This window comes from Electrona antarctica (genome assembly GCF_951216825.1).
Source record: "Electrona antarctica genome assembly, chromosome: 1".
NCBI classification, from domain to species: domain Eukaryota; kingdom Metazoa; phylum Chordata; class Actinopteri; order Myctophiformes; family Myctophidae; genus Electrona; species Electrona antarctica.
This window is the reverse complement of record NC_136806.1, coordinates 6,795,878-6,815,877: the sequence shown is the minus strand read 5'-3', so window position 1 is coordinate 6,815,877 and position 20,000 is coordinate 6,795,878. Positions and strand designations below refer to the sequence as shown.

At 45.1% G+C, this 20,000-nt stretch overlaps 1 protein-coding gene across 2 annotated transcripts in view; it reads left to right on the top strand.

Moving 5' to 3' along the window:
• tox (thymocyte selection-associated high mobility group box) overlaps positions 1-20,000 on the top strand; it is a 61,010-nt gene that overhangs the window by 19,123 nt on the left and 21,887 nt on the right. For both annotated transcript variants that reach the window (XM_079512094.1, XM_079512093.1), the window contains exons 2-3: positions 8,294-8,359; positions 15,710-15,805. In XM_079512094.1, the coding sequence (XP_079368220.1) occupies positions 8,294-8,359; positions 15,710-15,805 (162 nt within the window). The remainder of the gene's footprint in view (positions 1-8,293; positions 8,360-15,709; positions 15,806-20,000) is intronic.

The following is a 20,000-nucleotide window of genomic DNA, read 5'->3' as shown; positions in this document are numbered from 1 at the left end:
TTAACACATTCAACTGGCGGCCCGGGGGCCACATGTGGCCCCTACCATCACTTAACACATTCAACTGGCGGCCCGGGGGCCACATGTGGCCCCTACCATCACTTAACACATTCAACTGGCGGCCCGGGGGCCACATGTGGCCCCTACCATCACTTAACACATTCAACTGGCGGTTTAAGCATTATGTTATACTTCTATTGAAAAATAGCAAATCTACAAGCTCATAGCGTGCCACCGAGTGCCGCTAGGAACCGGAATTGTTAAACTCCTAACCGTGCAGCATTTTGCAGTGCAGAGATGCATGTATCTGTCTGTCTGTCTGTCTGTCTGTCTGTCTGTCTGTCTGTCTGTCTGTCTGTCTGTCTGTCTGTCTGTCTGTCTGTCTGTCTGTCTGTCTGTCTGTCTGTCTGTGTCTCTCTCTCTCTATCTCTCTCTCTCTCTCTCTCTCTCTCTCCCCCTGTCTCTCTCTCTCTCTCTCTCTCTCGCTCCCCCTGTCTCTCTCTCTCTCTCTCTCTCTCTCTCTCTCTCTCTCTCTCTCTCCCCCCCTGTCTCTCTCGTGGTTGATGGAGAGTGAAATAGGTTCCACTCTACGTCTCACATTCAGAGCTTGACGAGAGGAAATCATCATCACACCATCTCTCTATTCTTTCTCACCACTCCATCTCTGTTTTTCCTTCCACCCCTCTGCCTACAGTCTCTATCTATCTGCCTACAGTCTCCTTCTATCTGCCTATAGTCTCCTTATATCTGCCTACAGTCTCTATCTATCTGCCTATAGTCTCTTTCTACCTGCCTGTTCCCTCCATAGTTTCATGTTTTCTGCCTGTTGTTCCCTCCATAGTTTCATGTTTTCTGCCTGTTGTTCCCTTCATAGTTTCATGTTTTCTGCCTGTTGTTTCCTCCATAGTTTCATGTTTTCTGCCTGTTGTTCCCTTCATAGTTTCATGTTTTCTGCCTGTTGTTCCCTTCATAGTTTCATGTTTTCTGCCTGTTGTTTCCTCCATAGTTTCATGTTTTCTGCCTGTTGTTCCCTCCATAGTTTCATGTTTTCTGCCTGTTGTTCCCTCCATAGTTTCATGTTTTCTGCCTGTTGTTCCCTTCATAGTTTCATGTTTTCTGCCTGTTGTTCCCTTCATAGTTTCATGTTTTCTGCCTGTTGTTCCCTTCATAGTTTCATGTTTTCTGCCTGTTGTTCCCTTCATAGTTTCATGTTTTCTGCCTGTTGTTCCCTTCATAGTTTCATGTTTTCTGCCTGTTGTTCCCTTCATAGTTTCATGTTTTCTGCCTGTTGTTCCCTTCATAGTTTCAGGCGGTTTGAGTCGGTTCTTCTCTGTTTGTTCTGTCTGGGGAAACTAGCACTCACGTTTAGCCCTGTTGCCTACAACCGTCCATGTTTTAGTTTGAAAACATAACTGCCTAATAAAATGCCTTATAAATCCTGACCTAAGGTTTCTGAAAAAAAATCAAATCAAATATGTATTCAAAAATCTTTCACAGACTTTCCTACACTAGGCTGGGGAATACATCCCACCCTTTTCACATTGGCCTGTTATAGCGCCACCAACAGGTGGATTTTAGCTAAACCTATTTTGGAGCAAAATGCCTCAAATCATCCAATTGCCATCCAAGGCATGAGAAGAAATTGCACCGTTTTCACATTGGCCTATTCTAGCGCCACCAGGAGGCCACAACCTGACCTGCCCTGGTGGAGACCTGTGCCCCGAGGTTACAGCGCCACCAGGAGGCCACAACCTGACCTGCCCCGGTGGAGACCTGTGCCCCGAGGTTATAGCGCCACCAGGAGGCCACAACCTGACCTGCCCTGGTGGAGACCTGTGGCCCGAGGTTAGAGCGCCACCAGGAGGCCACAACCTGACCTGCCCTGGTGGAGACCTGTGCCCCGAGGTTACAGCGCCACCAGGAGGCCACAACCTGACCTGCCCTGGTGGAGACCTGTGGCCCGAGGTTACAGCGCCACCAGGAGGCCACAACCTGACCTGCCCTGGTGGAGACCTGTGGCCCGAGGTTACAGCGCCACCAGGAGGCCACAACCTGACCTGCCCTGGTGGAGACCTGTGCCCCGAGGTTCTAGCGCCACCAGGAGGCCACAACCTGACCTGCCCGGGTGGAGACCTGTGGCCCGAGGTTATAGCGCCACCAGGAGGCCACAACCTGACCTGCCCTGGTGGAGACCTGTGCCCCGAGGTTATAGCGCCACCAGGAGGCCACAACCTGACCTGCCCTGGTGGAGACCTGTGCCCCGAGGTTATAGCGCCACCAGGAGGCCACAACCTGACCTGCCCTGGTGGAGACCTGTGGCCACAGAGGGTAACTTTTTCTAGTTATCGTGTGTTTTGATCTGCTCTGCTTTCCTCTCAAAGTGTGACGCATTGTGAGCTTGTAGATCTGCTATGTCTGCTGTTTTTGTGCGACACTGTAGTTATTTATGAGGAAAAAAAAAAAAAAAGGTAAAACAAAATATATTATGCAGATAAACGGTTTCTGGTGGCAAGGTTTTGTTATTGCTGTATCGAATCTATGCAGGTTTTTTTCCTTCTCCATCCAAGACATTAATAATTAAATGTATATGGCCTTAAGCCAGTACACTTCTCTGTGTGTGTGTGTGTGTGTGTGTGTGTGTGCGTGTGTGCGTGTGTGTGTGCGTGCGTGCGTGCGTGCGCACGCCATTACAGAATACAGTAGGTTGAATGTGTTTTGCGTTTCTGTTGACTGTGTAACGTGACACTCCTCATTTGCATAATGGACAGCAGCTGGCGAATGGAGAGGAGGAGGAGAGCTAGTATATACCTGTGTACATGCACCTGTGTGCGACTGCGTGTGTGTGTGCGTGCGTGCGTGTGCGTCTTTGCCCACCTGTTCAAATGTTTATCCAAGTGTGTGTTCATGCCGTCCCGTTTGGCCGCGTGCCGCTCAGTCAACACACAACACGGCGCAAAACGCACATGATTTGCATATTATATATGATTCAGGGCCATTTGAATAGGCACTTAATCCGAGTAGTGGATGAAGTTAGTTTTGATGAAGCTGCCCAGCTTCTCCTTAAAGCAGTGGGTTTCAACCCTTTTCATATCAAGGACCATTATTGTCTCGAGTCCACGAGGCCAAGGCATGGAGAGAGAGTATGTTTCGCACTCCGTCCGTCCGTCCGTCGGACGGTCCATGCCATACTGTGCACACACACACACACACTCCCTGGATGCCAACGATGAACCTCTGCCCCAAATATCCCACAATGACCTGCTATAGTGCCACCATGAGGCCGATTTTGCCGATCAGCATACATGGCAGTGGATGGACCAGCTCATGAACAAACACTATTTATGAACCATTAATTTCTGACCTATAAAAGAGGAGTATATCAATTAAAAGAAGACATATCACAAGTTGTTCCATTTAGTGTACAGTGGTTCTCTTTTTTAAATGTTATTTCAAGAACCCCCACAGCTCTGAGAGTGTGTATATAGGCCTACGAATGGAACCAAATGGACCCCAGATTGTTCTGTGTAGTGTAGTAGCATACAAGGAGTTAATTTCAATGTTAAATTAAATGCTTAAATGTCTTTAGTTCCACCCTCTCTGGCTGTCCCGCTATCCACTTTTTACACACGCACGCACGCACGCACGCACGCACGCACGCACGCACGCACGCACGCACGCACGCACGCACGCACAGAGTGACACGACAGCCTCTTCTGTGCCCTGTGTGGTCTGTAATTAGTGTTAGAACTAATAGCGGGTAGTGTCAGAATGATCCGGGGAGACGGAGGGAGTGGAGAAGGCAGACAAACAGACGACAGACAGGGGAACAAGGAGGCGAGGTAAGGTGAGGAGGGGAGAGGAGGGGAGGGGAGGGGAGAAGTGAGGGGAAGAGAGGGGAGATGGAGAGGAGAGGAGAGGAGAGGATGAGAGAAGTGAGGAGAGGAGGGGAGGAGGGGAGAGGAGAGGAAAGATGAGAAGTAGTGCTTATAGATTCTTGCTCATATTTTCTCCACTGTATGTGAAGTGATGGACAGCCTGTATGTGAAGTGATGGACAGCCTGTATGTGAAGTGATGGACAGCCATCTACTGTATATTTATATCCATATGAGTGGTTTTCAACCCTTTTCACACCGAGGCCATTTGAGCCACGGACCACCAGCCTCTCTGACCCCAAACCCTTCAATATTCATGCGGCCATTAGTGGTTTTTAGTGCTCAGAACTGGATAAAGTATGATGTTGGGAGCTTAATAAAACATTAATTCGAGGTCGCGCTAACCATAATAATAGTCTGATCGGCAGACCACAGTCGCGAGCGACTCTGGCGCGGCAATGGAGGACAACCACTTCCGGGTCGGTCGGATAATTGCTTCTTCTTCTCTGCTTATTTATGTCGCACATTTCACGGGAACTGGCCTCACGATACCAGCTCACCGCCTATATATGGTAACGGGAGGGAATGTGTTAAGGGCAGCCGTTCTTTTCGGTTAATTTGGAGTTTGGGTAGCGAGCACCAAGATCTTTACTGGCATTCCACATGTTGGTGGATTCCAATTATCTGGAATATGATGGGAATCCAAATAAAGAACATAAGCTCTCTCTGCGCTGACTGGCAGTCAAGTTGCAGTCAAGTGACATAGCATATATTATGTAGGCATAGCATTCTATAGTGTATACTTAGAGTTTCATTGTACAGGTATTCTACTGTTAGATGAATGTTAGGTTCTTACTTATGATCCTTGAAGACTATTTCTATGTATTTGATGTATTACCATGTGTTGTTCTTGCTTACTGTAAATTGCTCTGGATTAAGAGCGTCTGCTGTCCTCTTCAGTCTTTTGGTCCGGGAGGGACCTACAGGGGTCCTTGAGGGGGTTTCAGGGGGTCCCCATATAGCTAAACCATTGATAATTAGGAGGAACCAAATGGACCCTGATGGGGCTGTAACTCTTGAGAGTTATGGTGGTCTGTGGTCTAATGCAGGGGTTCTTAAAGTGGGGAAGTTCTTGAGTGGCCAAGGGGGTCCCCAGCAAAAGTTGACATTTGTGACTAAATTTGACTGAGGGGCTGCCATTGGAGGTTTTTGAATTTTCGTTTTTTTCATGTCATATGAAAGCAGCTTCAAATTGACATATTGGTTGTTCAGTTTGACCCACCAGTTTTGAAGATATGGCTTATAGAGTAATGTCTTGCGGAAAACAGCGAGTTGAGAAAACAGGCTTGAAAGGTTCACTTCTGTGGACTCTAACATTACACCTAGCTACATGTTTGGGCATTTATTTCATATTTACATGTCGATTTCAGCTCTGACATGCTCTAGTATGTGAAGAGTCTGCCTGTGCTAATAACTCATTTTGAAAAAAGTTTTTCTCCTCTGGTGAAAAGCTGTAATTTGCGCGATGGCAGTCTCTCAGTCAAATCTTGCGTTGGGGTCCTTCGTCCCCAGCTGGCACAGAATGTTTTCAGACGAGGCCCTGTTGGCCAAATAGACGTTAATTTAGGGGTCCCTGAGACTCGACTTGACTTTTAGTTCTACTGGATCCCTTCTTCTCTAATCCCTCCCTAACATTTTAGTCTAGTTTTTTATTTGTTTGTATTTAGTCATAGTCATGGTTTTAGTTGACGAGATCAACACTGGTTTAACAACATGAACTCTTTGGCCCCGTTTTCACTGGCAGACACATCTAGCCTTAATCAGATCTGAGCCACATCCAGATTGAAATCCGATTGGTTTAAACGAGTACAACATGTCACATGACTCATTTAACCCATTTTGGACGGGAACCCCTTTTGGTGTTTTAAGCATTATGTTACACTTTACAAGCTCATAGCGCGGCACCGAGTGCCGCCCTACGAGCTTGTAGGTCTGCTATTTTTGAAAAATCGTGAAAATGTGGCGCAAATCTTTGAATATATATTCTTTCAGAGCCAACGTTTTTAACTCGAATCTTTGCTTCTGGTGGGGTCCCTGGAACAACAACAATGAGTCCTTATAGAGTTCCCGTTCACATTCTGGACATAAATAATAACTATTTCCTGGCAAAGGGATTTTACGTAGAGGGCGAAAAAAAAGGGGCCAAGTATATACACCTGGAACACCTGATGTGTCCAAAACTGTTACTTTTCAGGGTTCAAATTCAAAAGCAGCCAAATGCCAGACGTGAGGCAGATTCTGAAAAACCTACGTTTCTCCTTTCAATATTTTTTATTGTTTTTTCAGAAAGTTATAAACATACATTACATTACAAAGACGTACAAAAAAGGAGACTAAAAAAAGAAATAAAAAAAGACAGAATCAACAACATGCCAGCAGTAATCCATTATATATACTCCCATCATACAGTTGAACTTATTCTCATACAGTTGTCACACCCATACCTATTACTCTTTTACATTCTTCTTTTAAAAACCTACGTTTCTATGTCAGTGGGAATGAACAGGGAATCATTTCCTGGGCCCTGGTAGGGGGCGGGACTGGGCCCTGGTAGGGGGCGGGACTGCAACGGGGGGTTAATTTACGTGACGTTGTTGTGAGCTTGTAGATCTGCTATTTTCAGAGCGCAACACCCGAGCACAAGCCAACATAAAATTACTTGTCTTTTTAGTTCTACTGGATCTCTTCTCCACTAGTCTAGTTTTTATTTGTTGACAAAATTGCCAGTATATTTAGTCACAGTTTTAGTCGGTCCTCACAGCTTAAGCTCATTTTTCGTCATAGTTTCAGTCGAGGAAATCACCACTGGTCAGCGTTTTATTGTTTGTCTCCCGTCTCTCTCTCCTCTAGCTATGTTCCTCTGCCATTAACCCTTTTAGACCTGAGGACGATTCTACAAATGTCTAATGTCAGTTTTCTGAAAACCCTATGTTTCGTTGTTGTCGTTCTCAAACATTTTCATGTCAAGGACCCCCAAAAATATATGTAATTGGCCACCGGCCCCCCATCTGAAAATATGTTGTTCCAGTGACCTCCCCCAGAAGCAAATATTTGAGTTAAAAAACGTTCACTCTCTGAAAGAATATTATATTCAAAGATTTGCGTCACATTTTCACAGATCACACAGCAGATCTACAAGCTCATAGCGCGGCACCGAGTGCCGCGCTATGAGCTTCTAGATCTGCTATTTTTTTCAATAGCCAAAGTATATAACAGAATGCTTTAAAACACCAAAAGGGGTTCCCGCCCTGAACGGGTTAAGCTAATGAACACTAATAAACAGCTGCGTGTCAGACAGAGTCGCCATTGATTAAAACCAAGCACTGTTCTCCGCTCTTAGACCACGCAGCGTCTTCACTCATTTGAATGGCGTGTGTAATGGAGATCATATGGACGGACATTACAGCCAAACGCCCTCGCTATAAGTGTTCAAAATGGCTTCTCTCGCATCCTTACTCGTTTTTTTCAGTGTTTTGCTGATGGGGGCATTAATTAAGGTCTTGTCTTGTGTTTATTATAGCTGTAGTTAGTTGTTTGTAGTTTATATAGTGGGGGCTGCACTGCAGCCCCCACTGCAGTAAGTCAAAGAGAGACTTATTGTCGCCTCACAGCTAGAAGGTCCTGGGTTCGATTCCCGCTGGGGACACTGTGGGCGCTATGGGGCGTGTTCTCCCGAGGCTGGGTTGGCGAAAGGGCCTTTCTGTGTGGAGTTTGCATGTTCTCCCTGTGTCTCCTAGGGTAGGTACCCTCACATGTTCTCCCTGTGTCCCCTAGGGTAGCTACCCTCACATGTTCTCCCCCGTGTCCCCTAGGGTGGGTACCCTCACATGTTCTCCCCGTGTCCCCTAGGGTAGCTACCCTCACATGTTCTCCCCCGTGTCCCCTAGGGTAGCTACCCTCACATGTTCTCCCCGTTTCCCCTAGGGTGGGTACCCTCACATGTTCTCCCCGTGTCCACTATAGTGTAGGTACCCTCACATGTTCTCCTCGTGTCCCCTAGGGTAGCTACCCTCACATGTTCTCCCCGTGTCCCCTAGGGTGGGTACTCTCACATGTTCTCCCCGTGTCCCCTAGGGAAGTTACCCTCACATGTTCTCCCCGTGTCCCCTATAGGGTAGGTACCCTCACATGTTCTCCCCGTGTCCCCTAGGGTGGGTACTCTCACATGTTCTCCCCGTGTCCCCCTAGGGTAGGTACCCTCGCAAAAAACATGCAGTAATCCTGGTCTCTAAACTACCTCCCCCTGGCCAGCCAGGGCGCCTGATGGAGGGGGAAAGGAACTGGTTGGAATAACGTGTTCCTTCCACGCGCTACGTCCGGCCATGTTGTTAATAAGGTGTTGTTTTGCTTATCGTTACAGCTGGACGGTGACACCATGTTCCTCGGCATGCCAGACACCGGACTGGACTTTGGCTCAACCAATCAGGTAATGTAGATCGTGTGTGTGTGTGTGTGTGTGTGAGTGTGTGAGTGTGTGAGTGTGTGAGTGAGTGCGCGCACGTGTGTGTGTCAGAGGGAGGGAGAAAGACATAGACAGACAGTCTGCTTGCTAATATGGTAAAGACTAGACAACATGTAATATTTATCAAAGAGGTGTGTGCGTGCGTGCGTGTGTGAGGGAGAGAGAGAGCGAGAAAGAGGGGGGACGACCACAGTGCAAGGGACTGACTCCTTTCTTGATTAAGAGTATTGTCTTTCATTGGCAGTGAGGATTTGGTAATTACACAAGTTGGCTTATAATACAGAACCAAAGTGCTTATGTCACTAGTTCATCCCCTTAGTGGCGGTCGTATGTTCTCTAAGGAGAACAACATTGGGTCATTTTAAAGTCGTCTCACTCATATAAGCATTGTTGTCCAAAAATAAACAAACCGTCTCCACGATGTTGTCAATGAGGTGATGGTTCTGTATCGTTTTACCAAAGGGGTTTTCAACCCTTTTCATATCAATATCATATCATTATTTATTCAGCATTTGAGCCACGGATTTGATTACATTTAAGCCTCACAGACCCACTTAGAATATTTTGTTGTTGTCGTTGGATAAGATTGTGTCTCCACATTCCATGCTGTATTGATGCTGGTATACTGTACCATTAAGAGAGATAACAGGCTGTATTGATGCTGGTATACTGTACCATTAGGAGAGATAACAGGCTGTATTGATGCTGGTATACTGTACCATTAGGAGAGATAACAGGCAAACCATCAAAATATTATTTTTTCTATATTGATACCTTTTACGTTTTCAGTAAAACAAGTACTGAGTACTGCCAACCACTCCTTCAACAGAGATACACTAGCTGAGCCCAGCCCTCTCTCTCTCTCTCTCTCTCTCTCTCTCTCTCGCTCTCTCTCTCTCTCTCACTAATGCAATCAGAAATAAACGAGTCAAGGCCATGTGTGTCTGGAAATAAAGACAAAGCAGAGAGAGCGAGAGAGAGAGAGAGACAGAGAGACAGAGAGAGAGAGAGAGACAGAGAGACAGAGAGAGAGAGACGGAGAGAGACGGAGAGAGACAGAGAGAGAGAGACAGAGAGAGAGAGACGGAGAGAGACAGAGAGAGAGAGAGAGACAGAGAGGAGGAACATCGTGTGAAACAACCTCTGGCTTTTAGTTGTTATTTTTTTTTACGGCGTTGAGTCAGTGAAAGCAAAGTGACATTGATTTCTGGAGCTCGCCGACGACAGAACAGAACAAGTTTGTTTGTTCTCTCCTCGAGAGAAGCCCCGGAGACGAGCGGGCTGATCAGATAGCAGCATGCATGCGACTTGTTGCTCAAAGAAAGCCGGTCTGGTTTAATGGAAATGTTTATTTATCTAGTTTGAAACGTGGGTCTTACTGGAAAGATAATCGCGTCGTAAAAGCTCAATTTGTGGAGTCAATTTTCTCTCTCTCTCGCACGCTTTCTCCGTCACATTCTGCGTGACTGTCTGGTGTCTGCACATGTCACACAACATGTGACAAAGATAGCAGAATCCTGCAGGCTCAAAACGTGTCTCAACGGAACACACTTTGTGCTTCATGCAGATCTGCTATTTCCCTGAACTTGAATCCTGAAACTGGGTAACAACAGTTTTGGACATACGAGGGTTTCCACCCGACAGAAAGGATAGGCAGGCAGACGGTCGGTTCCCTCCTCCTCCCACCCCACCCCCGTCCCGTCCAATCCCCCCCCCTGACGATACCTCGCTGAAGAGTCTCTGTAGCTAATTAAGTCAGTTGTAGTTAATTAAGCCTGGCCGCTAATCAGAGCGGCGCCGGAGACAAAACAGATTTAATTGTGGCACATCGTTACGGTTCCAGCGAGGCGGAGCGAGGGGAAAAAACGCACAAAAAAACAGAGTTGATATTAATATACACACATCTGCACTACTAGTTAATAGTATACACACGTGTGTGTGGAGGAGGGTGAGTGAATGGTGTTGGTGTGTGAAAATCGTTTAGTGTTTGAACGGAATGTGATGTATTTTGCATTTGAACATGAACGTGTACATAATGTCTTATATACGTTAGCCCACATACTGTAGCACCATGTGGCTCAGGAGGTAGAGCAGGTCGTCCAATGATCCATGGGTCGGCTGTTCGAATCCATGCTCCTCCTCCTGTCTACATGTCGAAGTGTCCTCAGGCAAGACACTGAACCCCAAATTGCTCCCGATGTGCTGGTTGGTGCCTTGCATGGCTTCCGCCGCCATCGGTGTATGAATGTGTGTGTGAATGGGTGAATGTAATGCACAATCTATGTACAGTAAAGCGCCTTGGATAAAGGCGCTATATAAATGCACCATTTACCGCCATAGTGTTGTGGTACTCGAGTCCTTGACTCGTCTCGAGTTCGATCTCGAGTACACATTTTCATTTCCTCGGTCTCGTCTCGGTCTCGTCCTCAATTTTACTTGGACTTGCCTCAGTCCACACGAGTCACTGCAATGCAATGAAATAATTGTATTCTACCCGTATTATGAGGAGGCCATTCACATTAGCATTATAAGAGAGGTGTCTTGCGCTTATAGGCAGCTATCTTGTTAAAGGGATTGTGACATTAACAGTTTGACGGCCGCTAATAGTTTAATCCAGTGTTCCACCGCGCGTAAAACGCTATACCCGACATTTGTTTAATGCGTTTAATTCGCCGTTTTACAAGAATTAAAAAGAAACAGCGGATTTATCCGGGACCTGATGACGAGGCCGTCACGTTATGATGACGAAACCGGAAATCAAGTCATCATCTGGGCTGCTAGGGCTTCTGGGAAATTGAGCCCAATGCAAGTGAACGGGGGGGTTTGTTTGGACTACAACTTGCTCTGCACTGTGGTTTCGTTAGTACCACAGACGAATAACAGTCTAAGTCCACACTATTGATCCATAATGTATAAATGATAGATAAGGGTTCAGGACAACGAGGCCTTTTCGTGGAGGGGTCAGTCTGAAATTTGGACTTAGACTGTTTTTCGTCTGTGGTACTCATATGAAGCTATGATTCCCTGCTTTCATATGACATGAAAAAAATCAAAAATTCAAATAATCCAATGGCAGTCCCTCAGTCAAATTTAGTCACAAATAGTTCACTTAAAAAATGTTCCCTGTGAAAGAATATAATTTTATTCAAAGATTTGCGCCACATTTTCACGATTTTTCAAAAGAATTGCTTGTAGATCTGCTATTTTTCAATAGCTAAAGTATAACAATGTGATAACCACCTACATGTTCTATGTATGTAATATTTACCTCCACATAGCATCAGGCTGAATGTGATAACCACCTACATGTTCTATGTATGTAATATTTACCTCCACATAGCAGCACGCTGAATGTGATAACTATACATGTTCTATGTATGTAATATTTACCTCCGCATAGCATCAGGCTGAATGTGATAACTATACATGTTCTATGTATGTAATATTTACCTCCACATAGCAGCACGCTGAATGTGATAACCACCTACATGTTCTATGTATGTAATATTTACCTCCACATAGCAGCACGCTGAATGTGATAACTATACATGTTCTATGTATGTAATATTTACCTCCACATAGCAGCACGCTGAATGTGATAACTATACATGTTCTATGTATGTAATATTTACCTCCACATAGCAGCACGCTGAATGTGATAACCACCTACATGTTCTATGTATGTAATATTTACCTCCACATAGCAGCACGCTGAATGTGATAACTATACATGTTCTATGTATGTAATATTTACCTCCACATAGCAGCACGCTGAATGTGATAACTATACATGTTCTATGTATGTAATATTTACCTCCACATAGCAGCACGCTCGGCCAGATGAAGCATGTTCTACACATGACTTGCTGCTGCCGCCGCTATAGAAGCTGCAGTTACTTAGCAACCACCGTGGCGGGATGATCGTGGCGCTAATATGGCCGACGTAAATTTAAAAAAAAAAGAAAAAAGAAAGAAAACGCCAATAAGCCAATAAAAACGTACTAGTACTGTACTGTACTGTAAGGCTCTGTTATCCATGGGGCTCTGGATGAATGTATAAGCAAGATACAGTAGGAGGCAACTTCTCAAAGGCCTAGTTAAATCTCCAGAGAGGTGCGTGCGTGCGTGCGTGCGTGCGTGCGTGCGTGCGTGCGTGCGTGCGTGGTTGTGTGCGTGGTTGTGTGCGTGCGTGCGTGCGTGCGTGCGTGCGTGCATGCGTGGATGCGTGCGTGCGTGGATGTGTGCGTGCATGGATGCGTGCGTGCGTGCGCGGCTAGTGCAGTATTCCCTCAACGCCAGGCCCCCCCACCCCACCCCCCCATTCCCGCGCGCCATATTAATAAGTAAGACCAAGGCAGATGAATTATTCATAAGCTACAGTATAGGGAATATGGTGTGCTATAGGAATCTTTGATTTGATGTTTTATTCATGGCTTCTACTACTGTAGAGGATTGTGGGAGATATATATATATATATATATATATATATATATATACACACACACACACACGTGGAATTATCTGTGGTGTTATCATTTAAAAAGCTGTGTTTCTCCTCCTATAAAAAAGAGTGCATCCTATCTTTATTGGTGATGCAGTGATTGAGACCATTTACCAAATACAATTTATGTTGAGGTATTTGTACTCTACTCAAGTATTTCCAATTTCCAATACTTTCACTTCTACTACTCTACATTACAATTTTTTTTTTTTTTTTTTTACTCCACTACATTTTATTTGAAAAGTGTGGTTACTTTGACTATTCAATTAAATCTTTATAGTTTCAGATGCAGGGTCCATATCACATAGCCTACAAAGAAACATAAAACACAATAAATAATAAAACGAAACATATGAAAAATGGAGATACTGGCGAAACTGCCATATATATATATATATATATATATATATATATATATATATATATATATATATATATATATATATATATATATATCATGGAAGAGAACCGAGTAGAACTCGTCACAGGGTTGGTTACCGTCATAATGACACAGTAGTTGTCAGACACTTCTAATCGACACGTTCCTTCTAACCTTTATTTATTCTCCTAAGACATTGAGGTCGACCTCATTTGCAGTGTTGTCGAGATACAACATAATACAACATTTCAAAGCAACAAACAAGGACGGAACAGAACAGTAACATTTCCTCACCGCGTGACGTTTAGCATGTTTAAAAACAGTTGCAGACACTTGGGGGTAAGTCTGCAATCAAAGATACCCATTTTGACCTGAGATCAGATTCTAAAAATGTCTTCTAAATCATGACAGTTTTCTGAAAAAGCTATGTTTCTATGTCAGCATTATGTTATGCTTTAGCAGGGAAGTGGGGAATCATAGCTTCAAATTGACATTGGTTGTTCAGTTTGACCCACCAGTTTTGGAGATATGGCTTATAGAGTAATGTCTTGCAGAGAAACAGCGAGTTGAGAAAACATTACACCTACACATTTCTAACATTTCACCCAGCTACATGTTTAAGCATTTATTTCATATTTACATGTCGATTTCAGACATGCTCTAGTATGTGAACAGTCTGACTGGGCTATTAACTAATTTTGCATACAAAAATAAATTCAGTTTTTCTCCTCTCCTGAACAGTTAGTCTTGTTTTCTCCTCTCCTGAACAGTTAGTCTTGTTTTCTCCTCTCCTGAACAGTTAGTCTTGCCGCAATGACTGTGTCTGTATCAAAAAGAGTCACACATTATATTGATCGTGGTTCTTCAAAGGTTAGTGAAAACTAGGCAAGGAGGTGGAGCTCACGATTATTTAATCCCGCAGTCAAAGTGTTACTTTTCTTAGAAGGGCTTGACGGGTATAGGCACCAACATCTGCCTGGTGCTGTGCCATCTTGGTACCCTCACATAGGCACCCCCAAGTTCACCAACATCTGCCTGGCGCTGTGCCATCTTGGTACCCTCACATAGGCACCCCCAAGTTCACCAACATCTGCCTGGCGCTGTGCCATCTTGGTACCCTCACATAGGCACCCCCACGTTCACAAACATCTGCCTGGCGCTGTGCCATCTTGGTACCCTCACATAGGCACCCCCACGTTCACAAACATCTGCCTGGCGCTGTGCCATCTTGGTACCCTCACATAGGCACCCCCACGTTCACCAACATCTGCCTGGCGCTGTGCCATCTTGGTACCCTCACATAGGCACCCCCACGTTCACCAACATCTGCCTGGCGCTGTGCCATCCTGGTACCCTCACTAGTAGCCGTAAAGGGCCTTGCAACCGGGGAGCGATAAAACGCGCCTATAGTTCATTTTCAATGAGACCTGCGTTTTTGTGCAGAGAAGTCACGGTGTGAGCGTCTTCACGTGAGCGCGGTCAGTGAATTGGTTGCGCGCGTGCTCATTAAGTGCACACGCCCGCGACTCACCAGACCTGGATTCAGTTTAGCTTGCCTTTTCTTTTACGCTTGCGTTGTTGCGACCTGGAGGAGACCTGTCGTTGATCCAGGCAACAACGCCTGCGTTCCTCGCTTCACGTTTGCAAGGCCCTTAATGCATCATTGTAATGTATGCAACCTTAAAGGAGCATTCAGTGATTTGGGTAATTTGGAAAAAACCCTGGTCCGCCCTGGTAACAAGATGTACAAGATGCACTACAGTGGGGGGGGGGCACAACAGACCAACAGCACATGCACCAAGGCCCACCCCACTCGATCATGATTGGAGGAAGGCCCCTCTCATCCTGATTGGATGAAAGCTTTGCCACCCAAAGCCCAAACTGAAACTAGGGTGTTTTGACTCCAGGGGCTCACTGGGGACAGGGAGGAACTCCTTATATGGTCAGCACACTTTATAGTAGGGAGGATTATCCAAAAAATAAGAAAAAATAAGTGATACTTGAATTAAGTGAAATCACTGAATATACCTTTAAGTTTATGCATGCTACTCGCCTTGTAGTTACTCCACAGGTGAGCTGTGTATACAACGGTGTACAGAAAGCTTTAAAGAGTGAGACCTTGACATCTGAAGAGCAATTGTGAAATCTCCTCATTAAAATGTTTGCCCCTGGCCAGCCTGATGGAGGGGGAAGGAACGGAGTAGCCTACTTCCTAGTTTGTACTATTTGAGTACTACAACAACAACAACAACCAATGTGTTCCTGTCTGTCTGTCTGTCTGTCTGTCTGTCTGTCTGTCTGTCTGTCTGTCTGTCTCTCTCTCCCTGCTTTGTCCTTGCTCCTCTCGCTGACCCCCTTACAATTTCATTTGACCTTTGACCTTGCACTGACCCCACTGACCTTTTGATCCCCCCCTCCCCCTCCCCCCTCACAGTTCCGTGTGCCACAGGCCCCTCCCCCCAGCTCCAAGCAACAGACCCTCCCCAACACACAACACTGGAGACGAGAGGACGCGCAGCGGCTACCCTGGGTACGCACACACACACACACACACACACACACACACACACACACACACACACACACACACACACACACACACACACACACACACACACACACACACACACACACACACACACACACACACACACACACAAGCCCACACGCACACACCCGCGTTGATTTTGTCGTCTAAAATAATTTTTGTCAAAATCTAAATAACGCACATTTGAATTATTTTATTTGGATCTGCACAAGAGGCGCAATACGATAGATCCAGACACTGGTCAGAAGAAGGTCACATTATATGGTCCACACACACACACACACACACACACACACACACACACACACACACACACACACACACACACACACACACAATTTAGAGAGGGAGAGAAAGAGAATAATTCGCTTTATTGGCTCTAGCACAAATTTTGACCTTGACCTAAGCTGTCTGATGCAATATCATTCTCCCTCTGTGTCACACACACACACACACACGCGCGCGTGCGCGTGCATTTGCATGCACGTGTGTGCACACACACACACACACACACACACACAAACACACACACACACATACACACACATAGACTCGCTTGTTACAGTATATATTTCCAATGAATTCCCAGACATTACAATCTGGGTCTGACTCTTGACATGTTGGACATGTCTTGTTTTTAGAGAGAGAGAGAGAGAGAGAGAGAGAGAGCAGAAGCGCCTCGGGCGTGGCGTTTCGTTTATACTCGACTAACGACATTCAATTAAAGCTGAGCCAATTAGAACTTTCCTCCTGGAACAGGGGCGGGAACAAGTACTACATTATTTTAACTGCAAAATAGTACAATCCATAAATCACAATCACCCATTACAGCTGGGAGGAGGCCGGGGAGGTGCACGCACGCACGCACGCACGCACGCACGCACCACCCATGTACAGTACTGTACACACACATCTTTTCTAAGAGCATCATTAATGCAGTGTAGTCTTTCATACACACACACACACACACACACACACACACACACACACACACACACACACACACACACACACACACACACACACACAGTTAATGCAGTGTAGTCTTTGATAGCAGTGAGGTGAGCTGGGCTGAGGTTGGAATGAGAGAGTCCGTCCATCACACAGCAGATACCTGCTGTGTGATCTCCAGATTTTAAGTTTTTGTATATATATATATTTTTTATCAACTATTCAACTAACAAAGAGATTGACCGGCCTGGGGCCATGGCTCAGTGGTCCAGGCACCTTGGCTGGTAATCCAGCCTGGCAGTGTGCCGCGGGTTCGACTCCCGATCCCGACGGCCTTTACTGCATGTCTTCCCCCCATCTCTCTAACCCATTTCCTGTCAGCCTACTGTCTGTCCCTCCATAACAAATATAAAATAAAGGCGAAAGCCACAAAAAAAAAAAAAAAAAGATGGACTAGTGGTTCTCCTAGTCGACTAGTCGAACCGCTACTGTGAGGTAACGGTTTCCACCTGACGATAGGCTTTTCATGGCAAAACACAGCGTGCGTGCGTGCGTGCGTGCGTGCGTGCGTGCGTGCGTGCGTGCGTGCGTGCGCGTGAGAGAAAGGACTTAATCCTGACTACATTAGTCTGTATAGCGGCTCCTCGCGCACGAGCAACAGCCTATTGTATTGACATGAATAGAGAGAGAGAGAGAGAGGGGGGGGGGGGGGGTGTAGATCTACAAGTGCACATCCAAAACATTTTTAAAAAGAGAGCGCTGGTTGTCAAAGTGAGGTCCGGGGACCCCCTAGGGGTCCCTGAGGAGGAGGATGGAGTCCCATTGAAGCTACAATGCTTGAACAGCTGGACATATACTTTAATCCCTGGTTTAATTTCCGGCCTATGGGAAAATAGTTTTTAGTTTTGTTTTGGGGTTTTTTCAGTTCGGGACCAACTTTAAAGGTTCTGAACCAGTTCATCTTCAGTTTAATTTGGTGTTTTAAGCATTATGTCATACTTTAGGCTATTGAAAAATAGCAGATCTACAAGCTCATAGCCTGCCACCGAGTGGCGCACTACGAGCTTGTAGGTCTGCTATTTCCGAAAAATCGTGAAAATGTGGTGCAAATCTTTGAATATATATTCTTTCACAGCAAATCTTTGCTTCTATAAAATAAAAACTAAGTTATGACGACAACAATGTTATGAAGGGACTAGTGGACAAGAGATCCAGTATAAGTCATTTTACACTTGGATTCATGCTGAAAAAAGCTCACACCCGCCAACATACATTTTAGTCTACTAAGATCTTATGATATTTAGTCGACTAAAACTAAAACATTCCAGGTGACTAAAATATGACTAAAACTAAATTAAGTTTTATTCCAAAGACTATGACTAAAACTAAAATAGAAATGTGCTGCCAAACAGCACTGGAGACGAGGTGGTGGCTTTATCTGCTACTGTAATATACACAAGCTTCTCTATCTACCTATCTATCTGCTTTATCTGCTACTGTAATATACACAACCTTCTTCTCTATCTACCTATCTATCTGCTACTGTAATATACACAACCTTCTTCTCAAGCAAAGCAAGCGTCCTGGAAATATAAATTGTACACGGTAAAATATTTATCCATTTATATAATCAAACGGCTCTGGTTCTGCGAAACCAAAATAAGGTCAGGGATCCGATCCGTTCCTCTCACCTGGCACGGTTCCATGTTTTAGTTTTTTTTAACGTTGTTGTTGTCTCATTACTTCCCTGTCACAATAAAGAGTGAACGGACAGCTTCAACGTCGGCAGAGCTTAACCCATTTTGGCCTGACGTCGACATATAAAAAAATGTCTTCTTTTCTAAAATACCTCATGTTTCTGTATCAGTGGTGCTCAATATTTCATGTCAAGGACCCCCAAAAATTATATGTAATCGGCCACCGACCCCCATCTGAAAATATGTTGTTCCAAGAACCCCTCAGAAACAAAGATTTGAGTTAAAAACGTTCGCTCTGAAATAATATACATTCAAAGATTTGCACCACATTTTCACGATTTTAAAAAAATTGCAGAACTACAAGCTCGTAGCGCGGCACTCAATAGCTAAAGTATAATAACATAATGCTTAAAACACCAAAAGGGGTTCCCGCCCAGAATGGGTTAAACTGTGTGTGTGCGTCTCACAGATGGGACGGGGAAGGAAGGTAATAAAGGCGTTCCCGCCCAGAATGGGTTAAACTGTGTGTGTGCGTCTCACAGATGGGACGGGGAAGGAAGGTAATAAAGGCCGTGTACACGTTGAGAATACGTGCTTTTTTTTGGCGAGTGACACTTGTCAAAAGGGGTCGTGTGCTGTTTTATACTCGGTCGTATGACGATGCTGTCGACTGTCGAGTGGCAGAAATGACAAGCTTTTTGTATAGCTCCTAATAAAGATACAGGGATCCGATCCAGTGTTTGGGAAATGGTGGACTAGAGGGCGAGGAAGAAAGACACGTTTTTAGCTGTTTTCTGAAGAGAGACACATTTTAGCTGTTTTTTGAAGAGATACACGTTTTAGCTGTTTTTTGAAGAGAGACACGTTTTAGCTGTTTTCAGAAAATGTTTCTAACCTCAATTTTGAGGTCCGGGCTGACGCACGTGACGTCATGAACGTCCGTCCACCTCCATGAAAGTGCTGCAATTCCACATTTCGCCAGTAGGTAGTGGCAGCTTCAACGTTGGATAGCCTTACTGGGGGCTTGAGGGGCACATGCACGTCTGCATACGTGTGCTGTAAGCATGTTCGGTCTCATCAGAGCCAATAGAGTAAGACAGAGTTACGAAAACGTTGTTCACTTCATGGGGCTTCAGTCCAATGGCGGCTTTTCTACATAGACTTCTATTGAGAATGGGGACAACAAATAGGGACAACTCCTTGACCCGGAAGTAGGCAGAACTGCATTGGACTCAGGCAACAGCCCAGCTGTAATGATCTGAAATCCATTTATTTTAGATTGTTTTGTAGCAATATAGTACAACATAAACATTACAGAGACTTTATAGTTGTCACTGTACAATACTTTAAAACAGTTGTCATGTTGCACACATGCCTAAAATGTATCTTATTTGCGCCGCCCTCGTTGAAAACAATGTATTTCCAACTCCAGCTTGTCCCTCTCCAGGCTGCATGAACAGCGCTCGAGCGCTCTGTTTCTGCCCCCTTCAATGTCCTAACTCTTCTATTCGATGGCTCTGGGTCTCATA